At 52.8% G+C, this 25,665-nt stretch overlaps 8 protein-coding genes and 1 non-coding gene across 9 annotated transcripts; 6 read left to right on the top strand and 3 right to left on the bottom strand.

Moving 5' to 3' along the window:
* The first annotated feature begins 1,135 nt into the window (after positions 1-1,135).
* Positions 1,136-2,499, top strand: BDW47DRAFT_89582 (3' exoribonuclease family protein). The gene is made up of 2 exons (XM_024820166.1): positions 1,136-1,390; positions 1,451-2,499. Exons 1-2 carry the CDS (start codon positions 1,267-1,269, stop codon positions 2,284-2,286), a joined length of 960 nt encoding a protein of 319 aa, XP_024674649.1. The 5' UTR covers positions 1,136-1,266; the 3' UTR covers positions 2,287-2,499.
* A 213-nt stretch (positions 2,500-2,712) lies between these two features.
* On the top strand, positions 2,713-3,177 carry BDW47DRAFT_123644 (uncharacterized protein; the record flags this gene model as incomplete). Its single annotated transcript, XM_024816093.1, has 2 exons — positions 2,713-2,778; positions 2,911-3,177. The coding sequence occupies 2 exons, from the start codon at positions 2,713-2,715 to the stop codon at positions 3,175-3,177; spliced, it is 333 nt and encodes a 110-aa protein (XP_024674648.1).
* Positions 3,178-6,038: 2,861 nt separating this feature from the next.
* On the top strand, positions 6,039-9,208 carry BDW47DRAFT_101452 (uncharacterized protein). The gene has a single exon (XM_024811661.1). It carries the CDS (start codon positions 6,603-6,605, stop codon positions 8,778-8,780), a length of 2,178 nt encoding a protein of 725 aa, XP_024674647.1. The 5' UTR covers positions 6,039-6,602; the 3' UTR covers positions 8,781-9,208.
* Positions 9,209-9,345: 137 nt separating this feature from the next.
* Positions 9,346-11,721, bottom strand: BDW47DRAFT_89568 (proline--tRNA ligase). The gene is made up of 4 exons (XM_024820165.1): positions 11,274-11,721; positions 11,022-11,191; positions 9,688-10,943; positions 9,346-9,614 (listed from the first exon to the last, which is right to left on the bottom strand). The coding sequence occupies exons 1-4, from the start codon at positions 11,628-11,630 to the stop codon at positions 9,604-9,606; spliced, it is 1,794 nt and encodes a 597-aa protein (XP_024674646.1). The 5' UTR covers positions 11,631-11,721; the 3' UTR covers positions 9,346-9,603.
* Positions 11,722-11,889: 168 nt separating this feature from the next.
* On the top strand, positions 11,890-14,136 carry BDW47DRAFT_89561 (chaperonin-containing T-complex alpha subunit TCP1). The gene is made up of 6 exons (XM_024820164.1): positions 11,890-12,015; positions 12,083-12,130; positions 12,202-12,287; positions 12,352-12,456; positions 12,515-13,549; positions 13,613-14,136. The coding sequence occupies exons 1-6, from the start codon at positions 11,973-11,975 to the stop codon at positions 13,994-13,996; spliced, it is 1,701 nt and encodes a 566-aa protein (XP_024674645.1). The 5' UTR covers positions 11,890-11,972; the 3' UTR covers positions 13,997-14,136.
* A 377-nt stretch (positions 14,137-14,513) lies between these two features.
* BDW47DRAFT_101449 (WD40 repeat domain-containing protein) lies at positions 14,514-17,186 on the bottom strand. Its single transcript, XM_024811660.1, has 3 exons — positions 16,424-17,186; positions 16,252-16,362; positions 14,514-16,195 (listed from the first exon to the last, which is right to left on the bottom strand). Exons 1-3 carry the CDS (start codon positions 17,067-17,069, stop codon positions 14,793-14,795), a joined length of 2,160 nt encoding a protein of 719 aa, XP_024674644.1. The 5' UTR covers positions 17,070-17,186; the 3' UTR covers positions 14,514-14,792.
* A 240-nt stretch (positions 17,187-17,426) lies between these two features.
* BDW47DRAFT_89555 (putative rRNA biogenesis protein RRP5) lies at positions 17,427-23,163 on the top strand. The gene is made up of 3 exons (XM_024820163.1): positions 17,427-17,954; positions 18,016-22,449; positions 22,510-23,163. Exons 1-3 carry the CDS (start codon positions 17,499-17,501, stop codon positions 23,047-23,049), a joined length of 5,430 nt encoding a protein of 1,809 aa, XP_024674643.1. The 5' UTR covers positions 17,427-17,498; the 3' UTR covers positions 23,050-23,163.
* A 127-nt stretch (positions 23,164-23,290) lies between these two features.
* Positions 23,291-24,455, bottom strand: BDW47DRAFT_123638 (uncharacterized protein; the record flags this gene model as incomplete). The annotated part of the gene is made up of 2 exons (XM_024816092.1): positions 23,291-24,347; positions 24,418-24,455. 2 exons carry the CDS (start codon positions 24,453-24,455, stop codon positions 23,291-23,293), a joined length of 1,095 nt encoding a protein of 364 aa, XP_024674642.1.
* A 551-nt stretch (positions 24,456-25,006) lies between these two features.
* Positions 25,007-25,086, top strand: BDW47DRAFT_t41. Its single transcript has one exon. It is a non-coding gene; the product is annotated as a tRNA-Gly (tRNA).
* Positions 25,087-25,665: the final 579 nt, after the last annotated feature.

Genomic DNA, 25,665 nt, shown 5'->3' with positions numbered 1-25,665 from the left:
GAGGTGAATCAGTCAAGCCGGTTAATTCATCCCTTCCCCTGCCAGTCTCCACACCCCAACAAGCCATCCAAAACGAACGACTTGCCAGAGCATGGAATCTGACACAAGTCAAGCACAGCGCAAGACCAACAGAGACAAAAGCGAAGACAACGACTTGGTCCGCTCTCCAGCGACTCCACAACCATCCTCCCATTCGCTTCCGTCTTGTGAAAACAAGATTAAGCGGCGGTCCAGTGAGGGAGGAGGGATCACGGGTCGTTGTGCTTCATTTGCTTCGCCTTGTTGGCTTGCGAGGGCCCGAGGGGCGGTTCTCCAAGGAGATCATTGAATGGATTGACTAGTTGTCATCATAATAAAGGTGCCGCGGGAAAAATATGCCATAGGAGTCTGGTTTGCATACCTGTGCTACGGGGTGTTGGTATGTAATGACTTGACTTGTTGAGGAACCTGTGTCTTTTGAAACTGTTAGAAAACGGCTCCAAATATAGCATGGCAGTTGTATAAAGAAGGATTATTGAAAATGATCAGGAGTTTTTGGTAAGGTATTTTGTTATCTTCAATATTTTTGCAGAAGCAGAACTGAAAATTGTTTCTCATCATAGAAATGTGTTTATTCCCACGCGGTACATGGGAGGATAAAAGAAAGCAAGGAGAATCTTACCAATTAGTCCAACGACAGTCAATGTCAAGCAATTGTGATTTCCTATACTTCATATCATGTTAGTACAATGATACAATCCCAAATTGGTATCAACAGTATTTTGAGAGGGATTATTGTCAGATGGTGATGCATGTGTGTTCATGGCCCATTTGTTTGTCGCCAGAAACAAAACTTTTGGAAAGTATTCATCATAATAATGAATGGTGGAAGTGATAGTTGAGGGGAAATAAAAACTCACAGTTATTTAGTTAGCAGTATGAATATTATTGAAAAAAAAGATAGCAAAATCATCCACGCTGGAGCTCTCATCATTTCAAGAGCCCATCATGAGGATTGTGGGAGTGAAGAGGAGAAGAGAAGAGGAAGAAGCGAGGAAAAACTCGGCTTAAAAAGGCCTGAGAAAAATGGACTCCACTCCCGCTGCTGGACAAACAGGACAAACATCCCTCAAAATTGTAGATTTCCGTTTCGAGCCTCCACCGTAGCTCGAGAGGATTCTCAAACAGCTCCTGCGACAGACACAATAGCTTATTCCTTACTTCTAAGACTTTTCGTGGCGTGTCGCGAAATCTAGAATTGTCCGGGGGCGTATTTATTTAAAGGCGATGGCTGACCGAAAAAGAATCAATGGCCCGCCCAGCGGCACGAAGCCTCCGGTCTTTGCGTCGTCCACCAAGGCCAGTGGAAGACCACAGCGCCAAAGACAGCCGAACGACCTGCGCAAACTGTGTAAGAGTGTCCTTACGTGGTTAATGACACTAAAGCAATGCTGACCCATCTATACTGCAGTCCTGAAAACTGGTCTCATTCCCTCTGCTTCGGGGTCCGCCTATCTTGAATTCGAACCATCCGCCTCCCTCTCCGCCGCACGCTCATCACCTCAGTCTCTAATTCCTCCCTCCTCAGCTTTGAAGCTCGCATGCACAGTTCACGGGCCTAAGCCGCTGCCGCGATCTGCCACCTTCTCACCAAACTTGGTCCTAACGACGCACGTCAAATACGCCCCGTTCGCGGCCCGGACGAGAAAAGGGCATATCCGCGATTCCAGCGAGCGTGATCTCGGGGTACACTTAGAAACTGCTCTCAGGGGTGTGATTGTCGCTGAACGATGGCCGAAGAGTGGGCTGGACATCACCATCACAATTCTGGAGGCCGAGGATGATCGCTGGTGGGGTGATACGCCGGACTCGCATGACGCTCCCTGGGGGATGATGAATGTACTGGCTGGGTGTATCACGGCTGCATCTGCAGCGATTGCCGATGCCCGGATCGACTGTATTGACCTGGTAACTGGGGGCGTCGCAGCCCTGGTCTCGGATCAAACCGCGGAGGGTGACGCTTCCAGCCCGAAATTAATGCTGGATACGGACCCAGCGGAGCACAAGGCTATCCTGTCGGCCTGTGTAGTCGCATATATGCCCTCACGGGATGAGATCACAGAGCTATGGCTGAAGGGGGACAGCTCAAGTGTGTCATTGGAAAAAGGCGATAGCCGCTCGGGGCATGACGCCTTGATAGATGGAGCGGTGGATGCAGCTCGGGGTGCGCATACGGTCCTGGCAGAGGCTGTGAGAGAATCCGCAGCGCGGCATTCCGGCTTGCCAGTAGATGCGGCCACTACTTAATGAATTTCAGACAAAGAGACCAATTTTATCAGTCATTCAAGAACATTGTTTCCCTTCTCTCTTCTGTTTATTTTCTGCGAGCACTGCACTGTCAATGGGCTGCTGTTATTCTATTCCCCCACCCTCTCATCTTTCCGTCCGCTGCCACTGCGTCTCGGCGACATCGTCATGACGACCTCTCCCATCGTTGACGACCTGGGTGAATGATTCACATCTGGTGCAAAGGTCACCAGGTAGTGAGATATTGTTTGTTATTCGTGGTGAAAACTTCCAGCACTCTCACGCAATCTTTCTTTCTTCTTCCCCAACCAACCTCCTCCCCTCCCACTGCTTCACAACGCTGTACCTAGCTCTCCATCTTCACGTTGACTCCACATCCTACAGCACATCTATTGAACACCCACTGTCATCACTGAAACCGCCGAAATGTCTGCTAGAACTGACTCGAACCACAAGTTTCTCTACGCGGTAATCAAGCACAGCGTGGGAAGTGTAAGTCTTCATCTACCCATATATAACCCCCGTACAGCAGTCAGAGACAAAGAAGCCCTAGGGTCTTCCGAAGTGGACGACGTGCAAGTGGGACTAGTGAGCCGGTATAAGAACTATGCTAACTATCAACAGGTGGATTACAAGGCCGTGGCCAAGGCCACCAACATGACCGAAGGTGCCGCGCGTATGCGCATGAGTCGCCTTAGAAAATCCCTGGACACCGCCGTCGACAAAGATGCTAAGGCCGACCCGAAGGCCGCCAAGTCCGAGGATAAGGAGCCATCTGACTCTGACGCACTTATCCCCAAGAAGCGTCGCCTGCTGAAGAGAGGGAAGGATTTTTCCAAGACTGAGTCTCCCGCCGACGACTATGTGAGCGAGGATGTTGAGGCCAATTGAGGGAGACTGTTGAGACTGCTTAAAGAGATGGATTGATGTGATGTTACGAGATGGTCACAAGTCAGACTGTCCGGTTTTGTTGGGGAGGGTGTAAGCATAACTGACAAGTTCAATGCGGAGGGATCGGTAGCTAGCTAGCAACTTTGCAGCTCAATGTTACTCCGGTACTACTAGATACGCTTCTTACTGCTGTAAGTCCATCGTGAAGGAAAGCATGAATAATGGTCCACGTGACCGTATGTACATGCATGGGCGGCATTAGTCTGTGCCCACCGCATCTCGCATCGCAAGGGGTAACCCTGTAGATCGGGTCCAAGCAACCCCTCCTCCCCTCGTGGTGTACTCCGTATGGTGTACTATGTATGCAAGTGCTTCTGAGTTGTGCTTGTGAGTCACAATGGAAACTAGTCCCGGTGTGAGAGGTACGATGATGTACTTCATACGCAAAGCTTCCCCATAAATCGTGTGATGAGATGCAAGATGCAATCAGTTACCTTGTCTTTTTTTCCCTCGAGGAAGATTATTCGTTATTATTTGACCGGAAGAGCATGCCGCTGTCTGTTTCTTCCATCGTCAACTGTGTGTGATAGCTGTTCGGCAAACTCTCGAGTCACACCGTGCTAGCCGCTTTGAGAAACCCCGATGCAGTCAGATTCTGAATCTACGGTGTACAGATGCCGTCCTGGGATGTTGGACGCGTACATGGAAATTTTGATTTTGCGTTAAAGGGGGGGGAGGGGGGGAAGGGGGGCATCTGATCGTCTCATGAACTGGTGGACTGTGATAGAGCAAAACCCGGCTTTGACGATCCAGGATGCGGCCCTGGGCATTGAAATCCATTGACATGGGAACACATTCATCCCCTTTTTCCTTGACTACTCTGGAGAGGTTGTAAGGACGGTGTAGCTCGCGTCATGCAAAGTAGATAGATCGCAGGCGGCCTAGCCCGCAATGTCACAGAGCCTGGATCACCGGCGTAATATGTGTAATTCATTTTATTTTTCTTTGTTTTATGCCCGGAGGTATCAACGACCGCCAACCCGGGCTTGTTAGATCGATAGTGGAAATGTCCAACCCTGTTAGCTTGTGCGCCAGTGCAGTTCACAAATAGAATTAAATGAAATTGGCCCAGCCGTCAGTCGGGGTGATCTGAGCCAACCCCGTCCGCCTGTTCATCGACCGGTCCTGTCGATCGGGTCGATAGGGAGGAAACAAGGGGAGACACTCGTGGAGAGATTGCCCATCCCGCCACTAGAGATCCTCTAGTACTGGTAGACTTGGAACAAGGACGGGTCACGGGAGGACATGGTCGATCCAAATAGAGCGCTTTAGTCGATTCCCTGTATAAATGAGTCCGGTAATTATTTGCGGTCCTCCTCCTCGGTGTTCTCTTTATGAATATCCAATATCAACCGTTTTCAGGGGGAGTCCCGAACTGCTGTCAATTGAGATCTTTCACGGAGGTTCTGACAATATCTGCCTGCACCAGCCATTGGAGTACGATCCCATCTCTCAAACCGTCTAATGCGCAGATCAAGTATGCATGTGCACAGCTTTTAGTGTCAGGGGGAGGCAAAAATGGCTGAAGCCTAAAACGGGGTTGTTGATACTAGCAGGAGACAAGCACGGTAAACTATTGGCCATGGCGGTGTAATTTCCCGGGCAGTACTTTTGACTCTTTAGTTCCCATGCTGACCGCCAAGTCTCTTTGTCTCCTTCCTGCGTCTTTTCGTTGGTTCCCAACTTTCCCTTGAGATCCATTTCGATTGGGCTCTCAATCGAGATTGGACCTATCTGCTATCGGCGCTTCATCTGGGCTTTCTTGGAGCTCTGGGTGATGATGTTCGATCCTTTCTCCCTTTGGAGTAGGGAACGGCTTACACATTGGTGAATGGTGATGGTGCATCAGGAGCTACGTAAGTCTTCTCTCAACCACACAAAACAGATGACGCAACTTGTGGATGCCATATCCTCGCTATTCAGAGGAACATGAAGACAACCAGGACGGAGTTTCAGGGAGAGTTCTACCTGTGCCATCGTTGACACCTCAAACTTGACACCCAACCAACGGCCACCGAGCTATTTTAGATACAATATCCACAGTCCTGATTTGGCCCCAAGGTCCAAGGCTGAATGGATCATCATTAATGCTTTACTTTCATTATTACTCCGTATTATTATCTTGTGCTTAGTGCGCTCAAATTATGGTGGAAGCTCGGCTCGCGAATGCATCACGCTAAGCAATACGGTTCATTGTCCTCGGACGATCCCTCCCGATATGCCAATAAAAAGGTCCATCTCGCATCCGCTAATTTCATAAGAGTGTGCGGGCTCCATAATGTGCAATTTCCCGGCTCGCGACTGGCAGACCTTTGAATCCCCGAGGGTCCCTAAGCTGTCTGGCCCCAAGAGCTGTTCTGACCAGGAGTGGTCCAGCCGGGCCAACACAAGTTCCCTCGGGAGTAACGATCCACCACGTCGTGGGGCCACACGTTCAATACAACCGGTATCCATCATCCGTCTCGATATCCACCCGCGACGCCATTGGCGTGGACGTGACCGGATTCAATGGCAGCACCTGCAGATCAAATTTCAATAGTATCGCTGTCAAGTGGAAGAACCTGGACATCCTAGAGCACACTATGCAAGATAGACGTTAGGGCCGTGCCACTGCACGTTGGACACAACAATGGCCTGTTGTAGCGCGCAACGGGCTTATTCGTCGGCTCATAACGGCCAGAGCAAGGCAGAGAACGAGGAAGAAAAAGCGCATCGGACGAGTTGATGCGGGTCAGGGTTAGGTCACCACAGTCTTATTGGTCTTCGCCTTTGTGATCGGACGTGCTTCTCCGTAAATTCTTCCCTCAGCCGTCCATCGGCTCAGCCCCATCTTTCTGTCTTTCACACCGTCACGATGGATCCTGGAGACTAGACTATCTTTGCCCCCCTGATCCAGGAACAGGTATCGGATCTGCGAACTAGACACCTGAGATTGCAAATTATTTCCTTACTTCTTTGCCCCTCCGGACCAATCTTGTTTCTCTTCCATTCCCTTTTTCCCTCTTCTCCCCCTCCTTTGTCTCCAATGGGCATATATCGTGAAGGCAAATTCGGGCTCACATGAGCACGTGAGCATCTCAATGCTATCGTCAATCCATAGGTCACTACTCTCTTTCAACTCTATCTATCCAATCCCTATAAGGTTTTGATCCACCACCTGTTGGACTCTGACCGTCCCCCGCTCCCTATTTACTCCTTACCTTTTCTCGATTCTCAAAGCCTCCCTACCTAGCTTTCTTGTTGGAAGTATACCTCCTGTCAGCAGCCAGAAAGCGCATTACACACAATCACAGGATTACTTTCTCGCAATTTAGGGGCTCAGCATTGCCATGCAGATAGCCTCGCGCCCCTACGCCTAATCGAATATGGTGGCTCTGAAACGGTTCTTCCATGCGGATAAAGGCATATCAATATGTTCTACAGGGGAGCGGGATGTTGGGCCCGAGAGCCCGCTAGCATGCAACCAGTTCCAACCGTTGGCCTACAAGACTCCGCAACCCATGGAAGCAAGAAGTGATTTTCAACAGATTGAAAAACAGTTCGAAGTTCTACATGATCAATTTCAGACGCGGCCAATGTCGCCGACGAGACTGCCAACAGCCTCTTCTCGCTCTTCGACTCGTCCTACGGAACGGACACCCCGTCATGTCGATCTTCTCGATGCCTTGTTCTCTTCCCATCGGTATCAGATGCAGCCTACCAGGAATATGTCTCCGATCACCCCTTATAATGAAGACATTGCCGAACGAAACATGACCCGTTTCCTCCAAAAACCGCCCCGCAAAAAGAATCTATACTCGCGATTATTATCCGTCCTACATCAAGAAGATGCGTCCGACAGAAACCTTACCAAGGGACGGCACCATACAAGTCCGTTGTCTCGCAGTAAGAGCTCTCAAACACAGAGCCGTAACCTACAGACTAGCTACTCGGGACATCTCGCAACGGAGACAAACAGTCGGCGGCGTTCTCGAACAAGGGAAGGCCAAACAACCAACCAAGATACCCAATCCATTTACCTCAACGTCCCTGTCTCGGAACAAAGAGCAAATGCAAGGGACGCGGGCGTCGGGAGACCCCCACTTCGGCCTCAAAAGTCAGCGCCAAATTTATCAGCCCCAGATACTGCTTCTGTACAAAACCCTCAACCGAGCTCTGGGGCTGGCTTGCTTGGTGTTCCTGCTCCCTATAAACGGGGCAGCACGTGGAGCATCATGCCTTTCCCGGACAGTCCAACGTTGCCTATCGAGACGAGGCGTGGTGCGAGCATGAAACAAAGTAAACCTACGCGGGAAACATCATCCAATTCGGATTCCAGCCCAGAACCTCAGGTGAGGTCGCGCAATCGCGCGCCATCATTTTCCACAAGGCCTGGTGTAAAGAAGAATGTTAGGGATCTTTCTATCGATACGGAATTGGCTTCGCAAAAAAAGTCCGTTACGAAGATAACGCACCGCTCCATACAGCCGCCGACCCCGAGCTCCTTAGAAACGAAGCAAAACCCTAGCATCGCAGAGATTATGAATAGTCCTCTGCTAGCATCAACTCCAACACCAATCTCCGCTTTACCATCTGCTAACCAAAAGGTTGCGGAGATCATGGACATGTTCAAACAAGCGTACACCTCTACCCACGCCATCACGCCACACCCTACCTTCGAAACTCTGCAGGATGCTATCGTCCGGGAGATCAACTCCCACGAAGCCTTTCGCCGTGTGCCTGTTCCAGAACCTGGTCCTCCCTTTACTCCCTCTCCTTATCAGGATTCGTTCGACAGAAGCTTCAGCAGCGGAGGTTCCTCCCAATCGAGCATGGACCGGGCTCATTCCCTAAAAGACAGCCAACTCTCCAAGTTGATCCAAAAGAGCTCCTTCAAGAGACACCGAAGAGGCTCAGAGCTGCACCAGAGTATCTCCACAAGCGTCCCCTCTCTTATGTCCCGACGAACCTCTGAGTCTAGCGGTCGACGCAGACACACCGACGCTCCTCCCCCTTCTCCAGGATTCTTCGACACATTAGACCCTAGTCATCAGGGAATTAGCGCCAAGCAGTCCGAAGAGCAAATAACCTACATGGACTTGCTACACCGAACACAGAAGCCACCTACTGGGACCCGGTCACGGAAAGCCTCAGGAGCGAGTCGCAACCTTGGACAGGCCCAACAACCCATTGGCTCTATGTCCAACGGCATGTCCGAAACCTTGCATAAAACCCCTTCCGTCTTTTACATGCGCGCGCAAACCTCACCCTCTCTGAACAGCAACCGCCCCAGGTTCCCAGCTGACGATAGCGACGATGAAGAAGTCATTCAATTACCCAGTATCGAAAGCCCACAGCTTCAGATCCACGGTGTCGACGAGAACAATGTCGTCTTCGTTGCTGAAAATACAACCCCGCGAACTGCATATAAGCTGATGAACTGGCCGCGAAACTCCGGTCGAAGCGTCAGCCTCAAAGGTTCTGCCACTGCAGGTTCAGAGGCCAGCTCATCTACGAGACGCATACCTCTCGTTCGGAATACGCGCTCGGTTGAGACCTATTGATCCAAGGATCAACTTTACTTTGCATTCAAGAAGCCCCATTTGGACCTCTCAAAAACCTCATTTCCATCCTCTTTCTCTCTCTCTTTGCATAGGTGATCAATATGGTTATTGACCATCCCATCGTTGCTTTTTTAGTAACCAGTCATCCTCCACATACCTCCTTTTCCTTGTGTCTTATCACCATCATCATCGACGCTTCCAGCGCAGCCTTTCCTTTTTCAAACCTTTCACTCTTCACAGACATTCACTCACTCACTACCAATCTTTCCCATTTCCTTTTTTCCTACCTTCCTACCTTCCACACCTCCTTCGTTCATTGGGGCTTCTTGACCTTTTCTTTTTTTCTTTTTCTTCAATTATCTACATTGCATGCATGCATTTCGGTTTTCCTGTTATTAGCCAGCTTACTTAGCGATTTTCGGTGACTTTTTTTTCCATGGAATTTAGCTCTCGGATGGTTTTACTTGATTTAACAAAGTTTTTTTTCAACTTGACGTTCGTCGTTCGTTCATTCATTCAATTCGGTTAGCTCGTATTGTAGGTACCTAGAGATTTATCCTATGTCAAAAGATTCTTATGCTTGACACACGCTATCTTTCAGATGATACGTTCCACATGACTCTTCTCTCCTCCCTAGGCGAATTCTCGCATCTTGTCGAAATAACAAAACATATACAATGGTCGTAAAAAGGGGATTCGATAAGAAAATTTTAATAAGAAGAAGAAAAGAACAGAATAAAATTCATAAGTCTCATAGCAACCATGCTAATGTAGGTAAAGTAAAATAGCTTCTCTCTCTATATGTGGAATAGCTAAGTCGTGTTTAGTAGGAACCTGAATGAATCATTATCGTTAGTAGGTGTTTTCGTTATGTGTGGGATTGGTAGCTGATTGAGGGGATACGTACGGCCAAACATGCACCATTTCTCTGCCAGACGGTCACACTTGGGGTTGACACACTTGGTCTCGCCCTTCTTGATGCCCTCGGGCTGGTCGAAGGGGATACACAGGGACTTGGCGCCCATGCTGGGGGCCTTGGCGTCCTGGGCCAAGCCGGTCTCCTCCTCGGCCTTGCGGGCGCTCATGTCCTTGATCTGGTCCTCACATTCCTCCGTGAGACAGTGAGGGATCATGCAGACGTTCTTGCTGTTCAGGGCCGGGGTGAACTCCTCCCAGTTGGTGATGATCTTGCGGTGCGTGCTGTACTCGTTGTCGGCGCGCTTGAAGAGGTCACCCTGGATGGTCTCCAGGAGAGCCGGGACCGCGGTCGACAGCTCGGGGATCGGGACGGTCGACTTGCCGTCCTTGCCGGGGATGTCGCGACGGGCGGCCGTGACGAAGTGGCCGGCGGACTCGCCGGGGCCGAACTCGATGCGCAGAGGCACACCACGGAGCTCCCACTCGTTGAACTTCCAGCCCGGGGAGTAGCCCTCGCGCAAGTCGCTGACGGCGCGGACGCCGGCGGCGTCGAGGACCGCGACCAGGCCGTCGATCTCGGCGTACAGCTTCTGGCGCTCCTCGTCGGTCGTCTTGGCGGTGATGCCGACGGGGACGATGACGGTCTGGGTCTCAGCGACGCGGGGAGGGAGCACCAGACCACGGTTGTCACTGTGAATCATGACCATGACACCCAGGGTGCGGGTCGAGAGACCCCAGGAGTTCTGCCAAACGTGGATAGGGGGCTTCTTCTCGTCGCTCTTGGCGGAGGGATCCTCGACGGTGATGTTGAACATCTTGCTGAAGTTCTGACCAAGACCGTGAGAGGTACCACCCTGGATACCACGGCCAGTGGAGGGGATGTAGCCCTCCACGGTGGTGGTGTAGGCACCACCGGCAAACTTCTCCTTCTCCGTCTTCTGACCCTTGACCACGGGAACGGCCAGGAGCTCCTCGTAGATGCGGGCGTACAGGTCCAGGATCTGGATGACCTCCTCATGGGCAGCGTCCTGGGTCAAATGGGCAGTGTGGCCCTCCTGCCACAGGAACTCACGGGTTCTCAAGAACGGCTGGGGGTTCTTGAACTCCCAGCGCACGACGGAGTTCCACTGGTTGAGCTTGAGGGGAAGGTCACGGTGACTTCTGATCCACTTGGAGTAGTATGGGTACATGACAGTTTCCGAAGTCGGACGGATCGCAATCTTCTTCTCCAGAGGGGTGGAGCCACTGTTCACGACAATGACGTTAGTACGCCATACGAATACAGGAGGAAGGTATATCCAAGATATGGTATCGGAGCCTTACGCGTGAGTCACCCAGGCAACTTCGGCGGCGAAGCCCTCGATGTGATCCTTTTCTCTCTGCAGCACATCTTCCGAGACAAACAGAGGGAACGAGCAGTTCTTGACACCCATCTTCTTGATGTGCGTGTTGAACCATTGCTGGATCTCCTCCCAGATCGAGAACGAGGCAGGCTAAAACTCGTAGCGTCAGTAAACGTCGATAACAACAAAGAGGCCCGCATCAAAGGCCACCAAATCCACCGGGGTCATTTACCTTGAGAATGAAGCACCCCGAGACATCATAGTAATCCAGCATATCACCCTTGGTCAGGACTTGCTGGTACCAGCCGGGGAAGTCCTCCTCCTTGGTCACATCAATGCCGATCAGAGCGGCACCGTCAGCCTTCTTCTTGGAGGCCTTTGCGGCAGGCTTGTTGTTCTCCTGCTTCCCCGACCCCTTGTTCGCGGCCTTACCGGCCTTGTCGGAAGCCATCTTCGCAGCTTTGGCGGCTTTCTTCGCCGCGTTCTTGGAGACCTCTCCCGCGGGGGCGTTATCAGCGGGGTTCTGGGTGCGATCAGGCAGGGTTTGGGCGTCAGAGGCCATGGAGGCGTCGGCGGACTGGCTTGCCATTTTGACGGAGGGGCGGCTGACAGAGAAGAAAACGAAAGCGCGTGGTCAAGGGAGAACGAGGTGACAAGCAAACGGTGTGGGAAAGAAGAGAAGCCCCTCGTGCGGCAAAAGTGGGATGGAATCGAATTTCCCGATGGGGAAGCGCGAGAGGGGCTCACCGCCCGGCGGCGGCAGAACGGTTAGCGCCAAAACATAATTATGCTCAACTCTCTATCGGCCAAGAACAGCCTGAGAGACAGAACAGACGGACAAGAGACGACCTCATCATCTTCTTTCCCCCCCTCCTCTTCACCTCACCAATCCATCCCTCCCCATCCTCCCTCTCCGTCTGTTTCTTAGATTATGGCAGGCATCTTCGAGGCTCCGCGCAATGCGGACACTCTCTGTCAGTCCTCCCCCCACTTACCCCCTCCTGAATGTCTCCCCCGCTGACTGAAATAATCCACGCACAGTCTTGGGTGGGCAGAAAATCACCGGCACCGATGTCCGCGAACAGAATGGTAGGTCAATCTTATGCATCCTTCGCATGCTCCTACGATCGCAGTTCGCTAATCTCTCTCGTTCTTCACAGTCCTGGCAACTCAGGCGATCTCAAATGTCGTGAAGAGCTCTTTCGGTCCTTCCGGTCTGGATAAGATGATGGTGGATGATATCGGTGTACGCTCTCCGTTCCGACCCCGCGCTCTTCAATCGAGCTCTCTCCTGACGAAGCTATCTGTAGGATGTCACGGTGACCAATGACGGCGCTACTATCCTCAGTCTTCTGGACATTGAGCACCCCGCTGGCAAGATCCTCGTGGATCTGGCCCAACAACAGGATAAGGAGGTGAGTTTTTATCCCCAAACCACCCGGTTTCCGGCTCCGTGCTGATTCCCCTGATTAGGTCGGCGATGGCACTACGTCCGTGGTCCTGATTGCCGCCGAACTCCTCCGACGAGCGAACGAACTGATGAAGAACCGTATCCACCCGACGACCATCATCAATGGCTACAGACTGGCCCTGAGAGAGGCCGTGAAGTACATGAACGAGAACATCACCTCCAAGGTCGAGACGCTGGGGAAGGATAGTTTGGTAAACATCGCCAATACCTCCATGTCCAGTAAGATCATCGGTTCGGATGCGGACTTCTTCGCAAACATGGTGGTCGATGCGATGCTGTTGGTGAAATCGGCGAACCAGAGGGGCGAGATCAAGTATCCCGTCAAGGCTGTCAACCTGCTCAAGGCCCACGGAAAGAGCAGCACCGAATCCCTCCTCGTCAACGGTTACGCCCTCAACTGCACCGTTGCATCCCAGGCGATGAAGACCCGGATAACTGATGCCAAGATTGCCTGCTTGGACATGAACCTGCAAAAGGAGCGCATGAAGCTCGGCGTTCAGATCACCGTCGAGGATCCTGACCAGCTGGAGAAGATCCGTGAGCGGGAGTCCGGTATCGTCCTGGAGCGGGTTGAGATGATCCTCAAGTCGGGGGCGAATGTCGTCTTCACCACCAAGGGTATCGACGACATGGTGCTGAAGACCTTCATTGAGAAGGGAGCCATGGCTGTTCGCCGCTGCAAGAAGGAGGACTTGAGACGCATTGCCAAGGCTACCGGGGCCACCCTGGTCAGCTCGCTCTCCGATCTCAACGGAGACGAGAAGTTCGAGGCCTCGAACTTGGGACATGCGGATGAAGTTGTTCAAGAGCGGGTATCCGACGATGAGTGTATCCTGGTGAAGGGCACCAAGGTCCACACCGCGGCGTCCATTGTCCTCCGAGGACCCAACGATTTCAGCTTAGACGAGATGGAGCGTTCAGTCCACGATTCGCTGTGTGCCGTCAAGCGAACTCTGGAGAGTGGCAGCATCGTCCCCGGTGGCGGTGCCGTCGAGACGGCCCTTCACATCTATCTCGAAGAATTCGCCGTCACAGTGGTATGTCTTGCCCTTATTCCGCTAGCCTGGTTCACGGATGTTCTTTTCTAACTTCAACAACAGGGCTCCCGCGAGCAACTCGCCATCGGCGAATTCGCCCAGTCGCTCCTCGTGATTCCCAAGACCCTGGCCGTGAATGCCGCCAAGGACTCCTCCGAGCTGGTCGCCCAGCTCCGAGTCCGCCACGCCCTTTCCCAGCGGGTGCAGGACGGCGACGCCAACGAAGAAGAGAAGGCCATCGCCAAGAAGAAGACCTACCGCAACTACGGCCTCGATCTATCGAAGGGCCGCGTCCACGACACCCTCAAGGCAGGCGTGCTGGAACCCAGCATGGGCAAGATCAAGCAGCTCAAGAGTGCCGTCGAGGCCTGCATCTCCATCATGCGCATCGACACGATCATCAAGCTGGACCCGGAGCAGAGGCAGGATGACGGACACGGTCACTAAAGGTAGAGCATACGGGGTGAAGCTCTTCTTTTTGTGTTTCCTTTTCAGCTATAACGACTGGTTTGGGCCTTCATGGAATACTTAGATTCGATTTGAAAGATAAAGAGAAAAGTTTAATAAGGTGTTAATGAGTCTCCAAATCTTCACTTTACTGTAATGTGCACCCCACCGTACATTTGTTAGAAAGTACTCAGTTAATAGCAATGAACATGAATCCACAACTGTTCGCTTTGCTCATTTCAGTTTTGGTTCTTTTACCGGGTTCTCTCTCTGCTGTCGTTGTAGTAGTGATCTCGTCATCTCGCCGAGGATAGCATAGACAAGCTGGTCCTGGGCTACAACCCCAATTAACCCCCAACCTCCCTCGTAGTTTCTTCTTATCCAGTCTAACGGCTACTACGCAACAGGCTCACCAGTTCTGGTAACACCCCTACTCCGCATCCTAATGAATATGCTATCATCTCAACCAGAAGTCAGAGTAGAGCCGACCAACAACAAAATCTACAAGGTGAAAATATCAAAACGAGACATGCCACCCCGGCACCGATTATTTTTCTCGCGCTATGCAACCTATGTATATGATATGGTATGCCTGGTAGGTATCAAAGTCAAGCAGTTAAAAGGTAGAAAAATCCGCAGCCCTAACGGGCCCATGATGAAAAACGCCCGCTAATTCAAAAAGGAATATCCGTGCCGTGACGCCCGCAATGCCTTCCATGCAAAAAGAAAAGAAAAGAAAGAAAGAAAAGACGGTAGTAAGAATCGATCACACAAGCATGGGTGTGAGGATGAAGACTCATTCCTCGTCGTCATCGTACGAGTCTTTGGTATCGGCCCACCCGGACTTCCATCTCCGTCCGTCTGCTTCCCCGCCTGTGCGTAGATCTCGCGCCTCGGGCCCCTCGCGCCAGCATCGGGCGCTGTAGTCGTCGCTAACGGTGACCAGTTCGCCGTCAGCGGTCCAAGATACGGCTGAGACTTCTTTCTTGTGGCCTTCGACTAGGGGAGTCCCCGATTGGTATATCGGGACGGTGTCTTCGAGCCGTCCGGATAAGCCAACGCCTGAGTTTGTACGGCGGAGGCCAGAGCGGGTGGAGGGAAACGGCATTTGGGGAAGCGGATCCTCTCCGTCCGTGGTGGGCGGCTTCTGGGGTGACGAATGGTGGAACCTCTCATCGGTGGGGAATAGTACGGGGCAGTGGTCACTGCTTCCGACAGCAAGCATCTCGGGCTTGTCTCCGGAGGCTTTGCGGACCGCGGCCTTTACATAGAATGATGCGACCTGCAGCCGTGGGTGGCGGAACCCGTATAAGGGGCCAAGGCCTTCTTTATCAGAGCCTCCTGAGCGCCGGGGTCGGCTGTTGTTCAATGAAAGCTCTGGGGCATGTCCGAGGATGAGGTGTGACGTGGAGTAAGCGTAAACGGTTCCGTCTCGACATAATGTGTAAAGTCGTGAGCCATCCCCACCGAGTGTCATTGAGGTAAGTCCAAATCGTCGATACTTGATGTGGCTGTCCGGCTCCCGGGTAGTAGAAAGCGGGAGGACGGGACGGCCACGACGGTTGTGATGTGCCGATCTGAGATCCCATAATCTGACACAGGCGTTGGCTTCAGACGCCGTGACAAAAAGATTCTCGCGGCCGGGGTGCAGGAAAGCCAACGAGGTCACAGTAATGTCCGAGCGGCCAATCTGTGGCTCTGCTTTATCCGACACGGATGCCTGCGGCATCCACGCATGCGCCCCATGGATAGTGTTCAAGACCTGGGGATAGGTCATTTTGGACGTAGTTGGGGCAGCCGGGTAATCAGCCTCCGATTCGAGGGAACAGCGGACCTGCAAAGACGGTCTTTCAAACCCCTTGCAACGGAGATCCCAAATATTAACGTTGCCATCACGGCTACAGGTCGCGAGAACCTTGTTATTGGCCGCTGGCTGGAACTGCACTCGCTTTACCGAAGACGTATGATTCGATAGGCAATAAATGGGGGTTTGAGTGGCCATGTCAATGACCAGAGCTGTCTGGTCCCCCGAAGCCGTGGCCAAAAGCATATCATCAGATGAGAACTCCAGATCCATTATCGCATTCATATGGGGCCGGAACGAGAGGTACGCTTTGGAGAATCCGGTTTTGTCATCCTTGGCGGAGTCCACAAGTCGAATCCCTCCTTCTTCATCGCCTATCGCGACAAGACTATTGGCTGGCAAAAAGTTAGTACGAGATCTTTCGACTATCAACCAGACCAATTCGACTCACTATTGCAGGACGCAGTGCAAAACGGCAGTGCAAGGCGGTCCCCCGTGGAACTGGCACAGGCATAGCTATCGGAGGGTTGGGAGTAGAAGTTCGAAGTTAGATCCTGCCAGCCTAAACAACGTTTCGAGTGGTTAGACAAGAAAGAGAGCAAGCACAATACGTGGTAACAAACCGGCTCCGGTATTGGATCGTAGAGTCACTCGGTTCGCCTGGGATCCGTGCACACTTCTCATGTACAGTCCGCCCGAGGTCTGCAGGGCCTTGGAACGACGGACCAATTGGACGGGCCGTTGTGGTTTTGCGACAGCGAGCGACTTCGGTTCAACGGCGTGGGTATCAGCGGGGACATCGAAGTCCTTAATGGCGACTTCGACCTCCTCCTCATCATCCTGGACTGGAGTCCTCGCACGGACTTTTCTCAGAGGTGAGGATTGAAGCGAACCAATGGACGAGAATGAGAATTTCCTCTTCCTCGTCGGTGTCCGCAGAAGTTCTGCCGGGTCAGGCCGAGATCCAACGGCCTTCAGTGTCTTCGTGAAAGCCGGACCCAAGCGGTTGACGGCCGGTGAACTCAGTGCCTTCAAGGCCTGACGGCTCGTCCTCACAGTCCCAGAGTTGTTTCCGCCATTAAGCATCGAACGAGGCGTAAAAAATCTTCTAAACGAGCGAGGCGTCACCGGGGGAGGTTTCTTCGGTTTGCGGCGGATTCCAGCATCGGATGCTATAGACGGAGGGGACGAAGGGATCTCTTGGAAGGACGTTGGGGGGAAGACCGGCTCAGATCGAGGTACTTGGGGAAGGTCAAGACTGCCATCCATTGTGCCGCAAAGACCAATGGAAACACAAAGTCATTCTACCAAAACACGGGGAAGAGAGGGAAGGAAAGGGAAGGGAAGAGGAGAGAAAGAGAGAGAGATGGGGCTCGAGAGAGAAGGCCGGTGGAGCCAGTAGGGCCGCAGGGCGAAGAAATGCAGGCTCGAAATCTCCTGGGCGCGCGACGTGCGCTTTTCGTGACGCGGATGGGCTTTAATAGGCAGGCGGTGAGCAACATTAATTAAGCTCCATGGGTTGGCTCAATAAGGAAGGCGGTCAGAGTGGAGAGCGGAGTTTTCCCATTCTGCTCATCAAATTTTATTTTTTTTAGTCCAAGGGCCCGCCGAAATTTTTGTCCGGACGGAATCTCAAGCTTTGAAAAAAGCAGCTCCACGAGTCTGCGCTTGAGCCTCATTCACTTTGCCATTTCCACAATGGCTCCTATCAAGCGCAAGGGCAATGTGGCAGAGGAGGCGACTGCTCGTCAGCCCCAGAAACGTGTGCGTGTCGGAGAGGAAGACCGCCAAAACGAAAAGAAATCAAAATCAGATGCCTCTGCGGAGAAGTCGAGTGCCGCTCCCAAAGCCTCTGAGCTCACAGTGCTGCGCGATGATGAGCCCTCTTTCCCTCGTGGTGGAGGGAGCGTGTTGACGCCGCTGGAGCGGAAACAGATCCAGATTCAAGCAACAAAGGATGTACTATTCGAACAAAAAGGCCCGAAAGGCTCTTCCGCGAATGTGGAAGCAGATGACGACGAGGATGAAGAGATGGACGACGCCGATGATACCACTGCGAAGAAGTCTCGGAAGCGGAAAACGAAGGGTCAGAAGCGCGCGGAGAAAGATCACCAGGAGGAGCAAACGGTGCGGATCGAAGGTCTCAACTTCAAGGTATGTCTGCGCCGCGGCATCTATTACCCCCACATCCAAGTCCACTTACTGATGAAATCAGCGGCTTGTTCCGGGATCCATGGTACTAGGTCAGGTTGCAAGCATCAATGCTCACGATATCGGTCTTTCCTTGCCCAATAACCTCACGGGCTACGTCCCTTTGACCGCCGTCTCGCGGAAGCTCGAGGAGAAGGTTGAGGCACTCTTGAAAGAGGAGGACAGCGACGAGGAGGATGAGGACGAGGACGAAGATTCTTTGGACCTGCACAAGTACTTCTATCTAGGCCAGTACTTGCGTGCATACGTCGTCTCGGTTGGGAATAAGGACGCCTCTAGCTCCAAGGGCAAGAAGCGCATCGAGCTTACGGTGGACCCAAGGAAAGCGAACCACGGCCTTCTCAAGTCGGATCTGGTCACAAATACAGCTGTCCAGGCGTCTGTTGTCAGTGTCGAAGATCACGGCCTGGTCATGGACCTGGGCATCGAAGGCGCCGACATCAAGGGCTTCGTTTCCTCCAAGGAAATCGATCCCAAGACCGACTACTCCAGCATCAAAGAAGGCGCCGTATTTCTGTGCATGATCACTGGACAGAACACCAGTGGCAGTGTGGTCAAGTTGTCCGCCAACCTTCAGTCCTCCGGTTCTATCAAGAAGTCGCACTATCTCGAGTCAGCCCCGACTATCAACTCTTTCATCCCGGGTACCGCCGCTGAAATTCTCCTGACGGAGGTCACGCCGAACGGATTGATTGGAAAGATCATGGGCATGCTGGATACCACCGTCGACCTTGTGCAATCTGGCGGTAATTCCAAAAAGGACGATCTCACCACGAAGTTCAAAATTGGCGCCAAGGTCAAGGGTCGTCTCGTCTGCACCTTTCCCTCGTCCGAGCCCTACAAGGTTGGCTTTTCCATCCTCGACCACGTCCTCAAGTTTTCCTCGGAACGTGCGGGCCCTGGCTCTTCCGACGACGCACCAGCCATCTCCGCAGTGGTGCCAGAGGCCAATATTATCAAGGTCGACCCGGGCCTGGGCGTCTACGTCCAGATCGGATCGACAAAGCATATTGGTTTTGTCCATGTTTCCAGATTAGCGGATGGAAATGTTGAAAACATCTCGGCTGACCATGGACCTTTCCAACTTGATACTACCCATGAGGCTAGGGTCGTCGGCTACAGTACGCTTGACAACCTGTATCTGCTTTCGTTTGAAAGGAAGGTCATTGATCAGCCTTTCCTCCGTATCGAGGATGTGACCATCGGCGCTGTGGTCAAAGGAACGGTTGAGAAGCTGCTAATCGGTTCTACCGGTGTGGATGGTCTCATTGTCTCATTGGCGGACGGCATCACTGGTCTCGTTCCGTCGATGCACTTTGCGGATGCTCCTCTCCAGTTTCCCGAGAAGAAATTCCGCGAGGGCATGACTGTTTCCGTCAGGATCTTGTCGGTAAATCTCGAGAAACGTCAAATCCGGCTGACCCTGAAGAAGAGTCTGCTGAACAGTGAATCTGCTATCTGGAAGAACTACGACGACATTGTGCCTGGGTCGTTGTCCCCTGGTACCATCGTCAACCTCCAGCCTCACGGTGCCGTGGTGCAGTTCTACGGTTCTGTTCGGGGCTTCCTTCCTGTGTCGGAGATGAGTGAGGCCTTCATCAAGGATCCTTCGCAACACTTCAGACTAGGCCAGGTGGTTAGTGTCCATGCTCTGAGTGTGGACCCAGTCGTTGGAAAGTTGGCAGTGTCTTGCAAGGATCCTTCCACGTTCACCGAAAGCTACAAGAAGGCTTTCGAACAGATCCATCCGAAAATGCTCGTCACGGGCACGGTCTTTGAGAAGTCAAGTGATGACTTGCTTCTCAAGCTGGACGACTTTGGACTTGTCGGTCGGTTGAATCTCGAGCATGTTGCCGACGGTTCTCTCAACAAACAGGTCTCAACTCTCTCCAAGATCCGGGTCGGCCAAAAGCTCAATGATCTCCTTGTCCTCGATATTCAGCGCTCTCGTCGACTCATCAAGGTCTCAGCAAGGGCTAGTCTGAAGAAGGCTGCCAAGCAGGGCCACCTACCAGAGGCGTTCGAGGATTTCCAGGAGGGCGCTCAGGTCACCGGTTTCGTCCGTAACATCACTCCTGATGGCGTGTTTGTTGAGTTCCTGGGCGGCGTCATCGGCTTGGTCCCCAAGCGGTTGGTCGGTGCTGAGAATGCCAACAAGCCAGGTTTCAATCTTGAAAAATCTCAGACTGTCATGGCTACGGTCCATTCGATCGATCTCGACTTCCGGAGATTCATCCTAAGCATGGACCCTGCCGAGCCGACCCGCGCAGGCATCCAGAAGAAAACTTCCAAATCTTCTACCAAAGTCAAGGATACTCCGACAGATGAGACTGTCGCCAATGCTGTTGATGAGAGTATCAGCACCATGTCCGAACTCACCTTCGGGAGGGTTGTCAAGTGCAAGGTTGTTTCCGTCAAGGCCACCCAGGTCAATGTCCAACTCGCAGATAATGTCCAGGGCCGCATCGACATGTCCGAGGTTTTCGACAAGCTAGAGGACATCAAGGACCGAAAGCAGCCCTTGCGATTCTTCCGACCCAAGGATGTCATTTCGGCGCGTATTCTGGGAGTCCACGACGCTCGCAACCACAAGTTCCTGCCCATCAGTCACCGTACGGGGAAGTTCCCCGTTTTCGAGCTTTCCATCAAGCCAAGCTTCCTGAAGGCCGCCAATCCTAAAATGCTCAACCTGGAGGAGGTACCCGTGGGCTCATCCCAGCTGGGTTTCATCAATAACATCGCCGATGACTGCTTCTGGGTTAATCTGTCGCCGAACGTTCGGGGCAGGCTGCGCTTTATGGATGCGTCTGACGACCTGTCGCTCTTGACTAACATTGAAAAGCATTTCCCTATTGGATCTGCTTTGAAGGTCAACGTCATCTCCGTTGACACTGCTCATGGTCGACTTGATTTCTCGGCCAAGCATCGCTCGGATAAACTTGCGTTTGCCGATATCGCTCCGGGCATGGTGCTGGCTGGCAGAATTACGAAGATCACTGAGCGTCAACTCATCATGCAACTCTCTGAGTCGATTGTCGGTGCAGTCGATCTCATCGATCTGGCGGACGACTACAGCAAGGCCAACCCGACGATCTATCAAAAGAATGAGGTCCTGCGTGCGTGCGTCATCAGCGTTGATAAGTCCAACAAGAAGATCTCTCTTTCCCTTCGGCCATCTAAGGTTCTGAGCTCGTCGCTTCCCGTGCAAGATAAAGAAATCACATCGATCAAGCAGCTCAAGGCAAATGACGTCGTTCGCGGATTCGTGCGGAGAGTTGCCGATAACGGTCTCTTCGTTACCGTGGGCCACGGCGTTACCGCTTACGTTCGTGTCTCTGACCTTTCGGACTCCTACCTCAAGGAATGGAAGGACTCTTTCCAGGCCGATCAGCTGGTGAAGGGCCGCGTCACCGTTGCCAACGCCGAGCAAGGAAAATTGCAGATGAGCCTTAAGGAATCCGTCCTAGATCCCAACTACAAAGCCCCTGTTACTCTCCACGATCTCAAGCCTGGTCAGATCGTCACCGGCAAGGTCCGCAAGGTCGAAGAGTTCGGTGCGTTCATTGTCGTCGACGGTTCTGCAAACATCAGCGGTCTTTGCCATCGTTCGGAGATGGCTGAAAACCGGGTTGACGATGCCAGGACCGTGTATGAGGAGGGCGATGCCGTTAAGGCCAAGATTCTCAAGATCGACCGTGCTCAAGGAAAGATCTCTTTCGGACTCAAGGCAGCCTACTTCGAGGACGAGGACAGTGGCAGTGAGTCTGAGGGCTCGGGCGGCGTCGACATTGAAGGCGATGACAGCGAGATTGATGACGATGATGAAGATGACGATGACGAGGAGGAGGATAGCGACATCGCTATGGGAGGAATTGAGCTCGAAAGCGAGAGCGAGAGCGGCGACGAAGCGAGCGACGATGAAGAGATGGTCAGTGCTCCCCGAACCCGCGAAGGCGGGCTCGGTGACAGCGGATTCGACTGGAACGGGGAGATCAACGGCAACGACGATGAAGCTGCGCGGTCCGATTCCGATGACGAGGAGTCGCGCAAGAAGCGCAAGAAGCACCGCAAGCCCGAAATCCAAGTCGACCGTACTGGTGAGTTGGACGCCAATGGGCCGCAGTCCGTCGCGGACTACGAGCGACTCTTGCTTGGAGAGCCTGACTCTTCCCTCCTCTGGCTTCAGTACATGGCCTTCCAGCTGGAGCTGGGTGAGGTCGAAAAGGCCAGGGAGATTGCCGAGCGTGCGCTCCGCACCATTGCCATCGGGCAGGATGTCGAGAAGCTGAATATCTGGGTGGCGTTGCTCAACCTGGAGAACACGTACGGCAATGACGACTCCTTGGAGGAGGTCTTCAAGCGCGCCTGTCAATACAACGATACCCAGGAGGTCTACGAGCGGATGCTCAGTATCTACATTCAATCTGGGAAGAACAAGGTATGTTGAAACTTTGGGGGTTACATCGTGTCACGTCTTGCTAACAACTCCTGTCAACAGAACGCGAACGATCTCTTCTACGCCGCCATGAAGAAGAAGATCTTCAACTCGACCAAGTTCTTCATCAACTACGCCACTTTCCTATTCGACAACATGGTGGCGCCAGACCGTGCCCGTGCTCTCCTGCCCCGCGCTCTCCAGTCCATGCCCAAGCACACCCACGTGGAACTGACCTCCAAGTTCGGACAGCTGGAGTTCCGCTCCGAGCACGGAGACGTCGAGCGCGGCCGCACCGTGTTCGAAGGACTCCTGTCGTCCTTCCCCAAGCGGCTCGATCTCTGGAACGTCCTTCTCGACCTGGAAATCAAGGCCGGCGACGCGGAGCAAGTGCGCCGCCTGTTTGAGCGCGTCCTTGGTATCCGGGATGCCAAGAAGGGCGGTGCCTCCGTGGGAGAGGCCAAGAAGGTCCGGCCCAAGCAGGCGAAGGCCCTCTTCAAGAAGTGGCTCGCTTTCGAGGAGAAGAGTGGCAGTGAGAAGACGGTCGAGGCTACCAAGGCCAAGGCGGCGGACTACGTCAAGTCCCTGCAGCAGGAGGAGTAGACTTGGGGTCGCTAGAATTGTTGGGTTCTTATAGCAAGTTATTTTTTGGGATATCGGTAGATTATTGTACATAAAAAGCCATGGCAGGTTGCATATAATTTCTCTGTACCGTACACTTGTATACTACTTGGGTTTACTACTTGGGTTATCCTACTTAGCTAGATGTATGCAAAATATGGCTTGTTGTTTGAAGCAAAAATTAACGTAGAATCTGTCGTGTATAACAGGGTATCTGAAAAAATCACTGCCTTTTCGCGGCCATCAGACGCCTATACTCCTCGACGATATTCTTTCTCTCGCCCGCGAGTTCCTCTCGTCGTCTCAAACTACCAGCAGCAACCGGAACATTGGCCACGTCCACCCTCGCACCATCACGGACCTTGAATTTCGCAGTAGGCTTCGTAAGATGCGGCGGCGCCTCCGCAACATCAAACAAGTTCGCCGGCTTGTTGCTGCGCTCCTTCTTATTCAACTTCGCCCACGGATCAGCATCACCCTTAACCCCAGCACCCTCACCACCCGCCTTCTTCCTAGCCGGACCGCCCTTCTTCTTCGCCTTGCGCGCCCCACCCTCAGCCTCCCACTGCTTCCACAGCTCCAACTGCTCCTCCATCTCCTCCTCGCGCTCCTCCCTCTGCGCCTCCTCCTTCTCCCTGATGGTAACATCATCCTTCCGCCACTGTTCCTGCAAGCGCCGCAAATGCTTCTCATGCTTCGTCAACCGGTGATCGCGAACCTTCGGCAAATCCGACGGCGCCGGTTTATTCGACTTGTTCATCATAGACAGCGGCAACTCGCGATCCACCCGCGCCGCAAAATCAGACAGCCTCTCCCCGGGCAGAATCTTAGGAGTCGCCCGGGGCTTGACATCCGCCGCCGCAGGCTCAGGCCCAGGCTGTGCTTTCGTCTCCGCCGCTGCCGCCGCCGGCTTTCCCGTCTTCTTCTTCCGTGAGGCCGCGTTGTCGGATTTATCAGCGCCGTCCCGCTTGCGCTTCTTGCTCTTCTCCCCTGCTTCGGCGGCGGCTGCAGCGGCGGCGGCGGAGGCGGCCAGCTTCCCGCGCGGCTGGCGCTGCATCAGGCGGAGGAAGGCCTTGGGGGTATCATCTTCGGTGGCGCCCCTGCGACGGGCTTGGAGTTTATCCTGGGGGTCCGTCTTCTTTGCGTTTGCGTCTTTGGGGTTCTGGTTCTGGTTCTGGTTCTGGTTCTTCTTTCCGTCTTTGCCGTACTTCTTGGGTTTGGAGTTGGGGTCGCGGACGGGGAGGGCCTTTGCGATCATCGACGGGGGGAGGTCGTAGATGCTGTGGTCCAAGTGGGTTAGCTATTGCGCGAGCTACGATCTCAAGTATCGACTCGGTTTCGCCAACTTACTTCGCGTCATTTCCGCGCCTTTTGTGCTTGTGAGGCATGATGGGTGTGGTTTGAGGTTGATGGTGGTTCTGGATGTTGATGGGTGGGTGAGGCGGACGGAGAACTTTTTTTTTTTCTTGGGGTGGCTTGTCGCTCGATATCTAATCGGGACTGATAAGGTCCGTCCGCTTGCCGCTCGTCGTTGTTCGTGTGTTTACATAGGAGCAGCTAATGGACGATACTACTGAGATGGCAAAGGAATTTATTGTATAGATAAATGTAGCGGGTTTCTATTCTTACATGGTCCAGCGAGGAGAATCTGGTGATCATTGATCTGAATGCGAGGTTACTCGGCGGAGGATATGAATATATGCGGGTGTAGATATATATTCGTCTTGCCTATCCTATCGTGCTTCCCCATACCCATGACACGGTCCCACGTTGGAATTTACAAGCACTCACATAATATCCGCAGCAAAAGTCAAGCTCGCCCATTGCTTGCCTTTGAATCCAACTCGTAGTCCAATCGCAACCGGCAATTTTGAATCGATAATGATATAGAACAACATAGGAACATAGAGCAAAGATATCAAACCTCAATCAATCAACTGCTCTGGTGGTGTAGCGGTAACATCGTTCTCTTCCATTCAAGGCTAAGAACAGCTCCGGGTTCGACTCCCGGCCAGTGCAATACGAATTTATTTTTTGCTTTTCAATTTTTTGCTTAGCCCGTAGTCCTCTATTCCATATCAAGCCTATAGAATTAATTTTACTGAGAGGACTGAGTCGTATTCTTTTTCTTTTCCTCCCCCCCCCGTCAACGTCGGTGGACATAGGAAACAAACAGAACAACAGCCTATTATTAACCACACGATGTGCATAAATCTAGTACACAGTACTGCAAACGTCGACGGTAACCGGAATTACACATAGTACTCCGGTACCATACATTCTCGCCCTGAACCGGGTTTTGCCAGTTCTTCGTGCATCCTCCGAAATACCCCGCTCCGGCGCCAAGACGTGGTGGAGAGCGCGGTTGTTTCTTGACTCGTTCGCACCAACCCTTTATTTATGGTATACCGGGCTGTGACCGGCCTATGTGGGGGTTCCTTTCATAGGTTTCTTCTGGAACGGAATAGGGGTTGCGTGTCGGTGTGTTCAGAAATTGTGCGGTGTGAATTGCATGGTGGCGATGCTAGGCAATAGCATAAAGTAAGGTAGTTGTGGATGGGTTGGCAACCACGGGGAGTTGATGGAAGATTTACATAC

Source organism: Aspergillus candidus (genome assembly GCF_002847045.1).
Source record: "Aspergillus candidus strain CBS 102.13 unplaced genomic scaffold BDW47scaffold_8, whole genome shotgun sequence".
NCBI lineage: Eukaryota > Fungi > Ascomycota > Eurotiomycetes > Eurotiales > Aspergillaceae > Aspergillus > Aspergillus candidus.
The sequence above is the reverse complement of the archived record's forward strand: the minus strand, read 5'-3'. Positions and strand labels throughout refer to the sequence as shown.

Bases quoted from the DNA above. Each gene is read 5' to 3' on its own strand.
- BDW47DRAFT_89582 (XM_024820166.1), top strand. From the start codon at position 1,267: ATGGCTGACCGAAAAAGAATCAATGGCCCGCCCAGCGGCACGAAGCCT. The intron at 1,391-1,450 runs GTAAGAGTGTCC...TCTATACTGCAG, and splicing joins GAACGACCTGCGCAAACTGT to TCCTGAAAACTGGTCTCATT.
- BDW47DRAFT_101452 (XM_024811661.1), top strand. From the start codon at position 6,603: ATGGTGGCTCTGAAACGGTTCTTCCATGCGGATAAAGGCATATCAATA.
- BDW47DRAFT_89568 (XM_024820165.1), bottom strand. From the start codon at position 11,630: ATGGCAAGCCAGTCCGCCGACGCCTCCATGGCCTCTGACGCCCAAACC. The intron at 11,192-11,273 runs GTAAATGACCCC...TACGAGTTTTAG, and splicing joins CGGGGTGCTTCATTCTCAAG to CCTGCCTCGTTCTCGATCTG. The intron at 10,944-11,021 runs GTAAGGCTCCGA...TGTCGTGAACAG, and splicing joins GTTGCCTGGGTGACTCACGC to TGGCTCCACCCCTCTGGAGA.
- BDW47DRAFT_89561 (XM_024820164.1), top strand. From the start codon at position 11,973: ATGGCAGGCATCTTCGAGGCTCCGCGCAATGCGGACACTCTCT. The intron at 12,131-12,201 runs GTAGGTCAATCT...CGTTCTTCACAG, and splicing joins CGATGTCCGCGAACAGAATG to TCCTGGCAACTCAGGCGATC. The intron at 12,288-12,351 runs GTACGCTCTCCG...AGCTATCTGTAG, and splicing joins TGATGGTGGATGATATCGGT to GATGTCACGGTGACCAATGA.
- BDW47DRAFT_101449 (XM_024811660.1), bottom strand. From the start codon at position 17,069: ATGGATGGCAGTCTTGACCTTCCCCAAGTACCTCGATCTGAGCCGGTC. The intron at 16,363-16,423 runs GTTTGTTACCAC...AACGTTGTTTAG, and splicing joins ACGATCCAATACCGGAGCCG to GCTGGCAGGATCTAACTTCG. The intron at 16,196-16,251 runs GTGAGTCGAATT...ACTTTTTGCCAG, and splicing joins TTGCACTGCGTCCTGCAATA to CCAATAGTCTTGTCGCGATA.
- BDW47DRAFT_89555 (XM_024820163.1), top strand. From the start codon at position 17,499: ATGGCTCCTATCAAGCGCAAGGGCAATGTGGCAGAGGAGGCGACTGCT. The intron at 17,955-18,015 runs GTATGTCTGCGC...TGATGAAATCAG, and splicing joins TCGAAGGTCTCAACTTCAAG to CGGCTTGTTCCGGGATCCAT. The intron at 22,450-22,509 runs GTATGTTGAAAC...TCCTGTCAACAG, and splicing joins TTCAATCTGGGAAGAACAAG to AACGCGAACGATCTCTTCTA.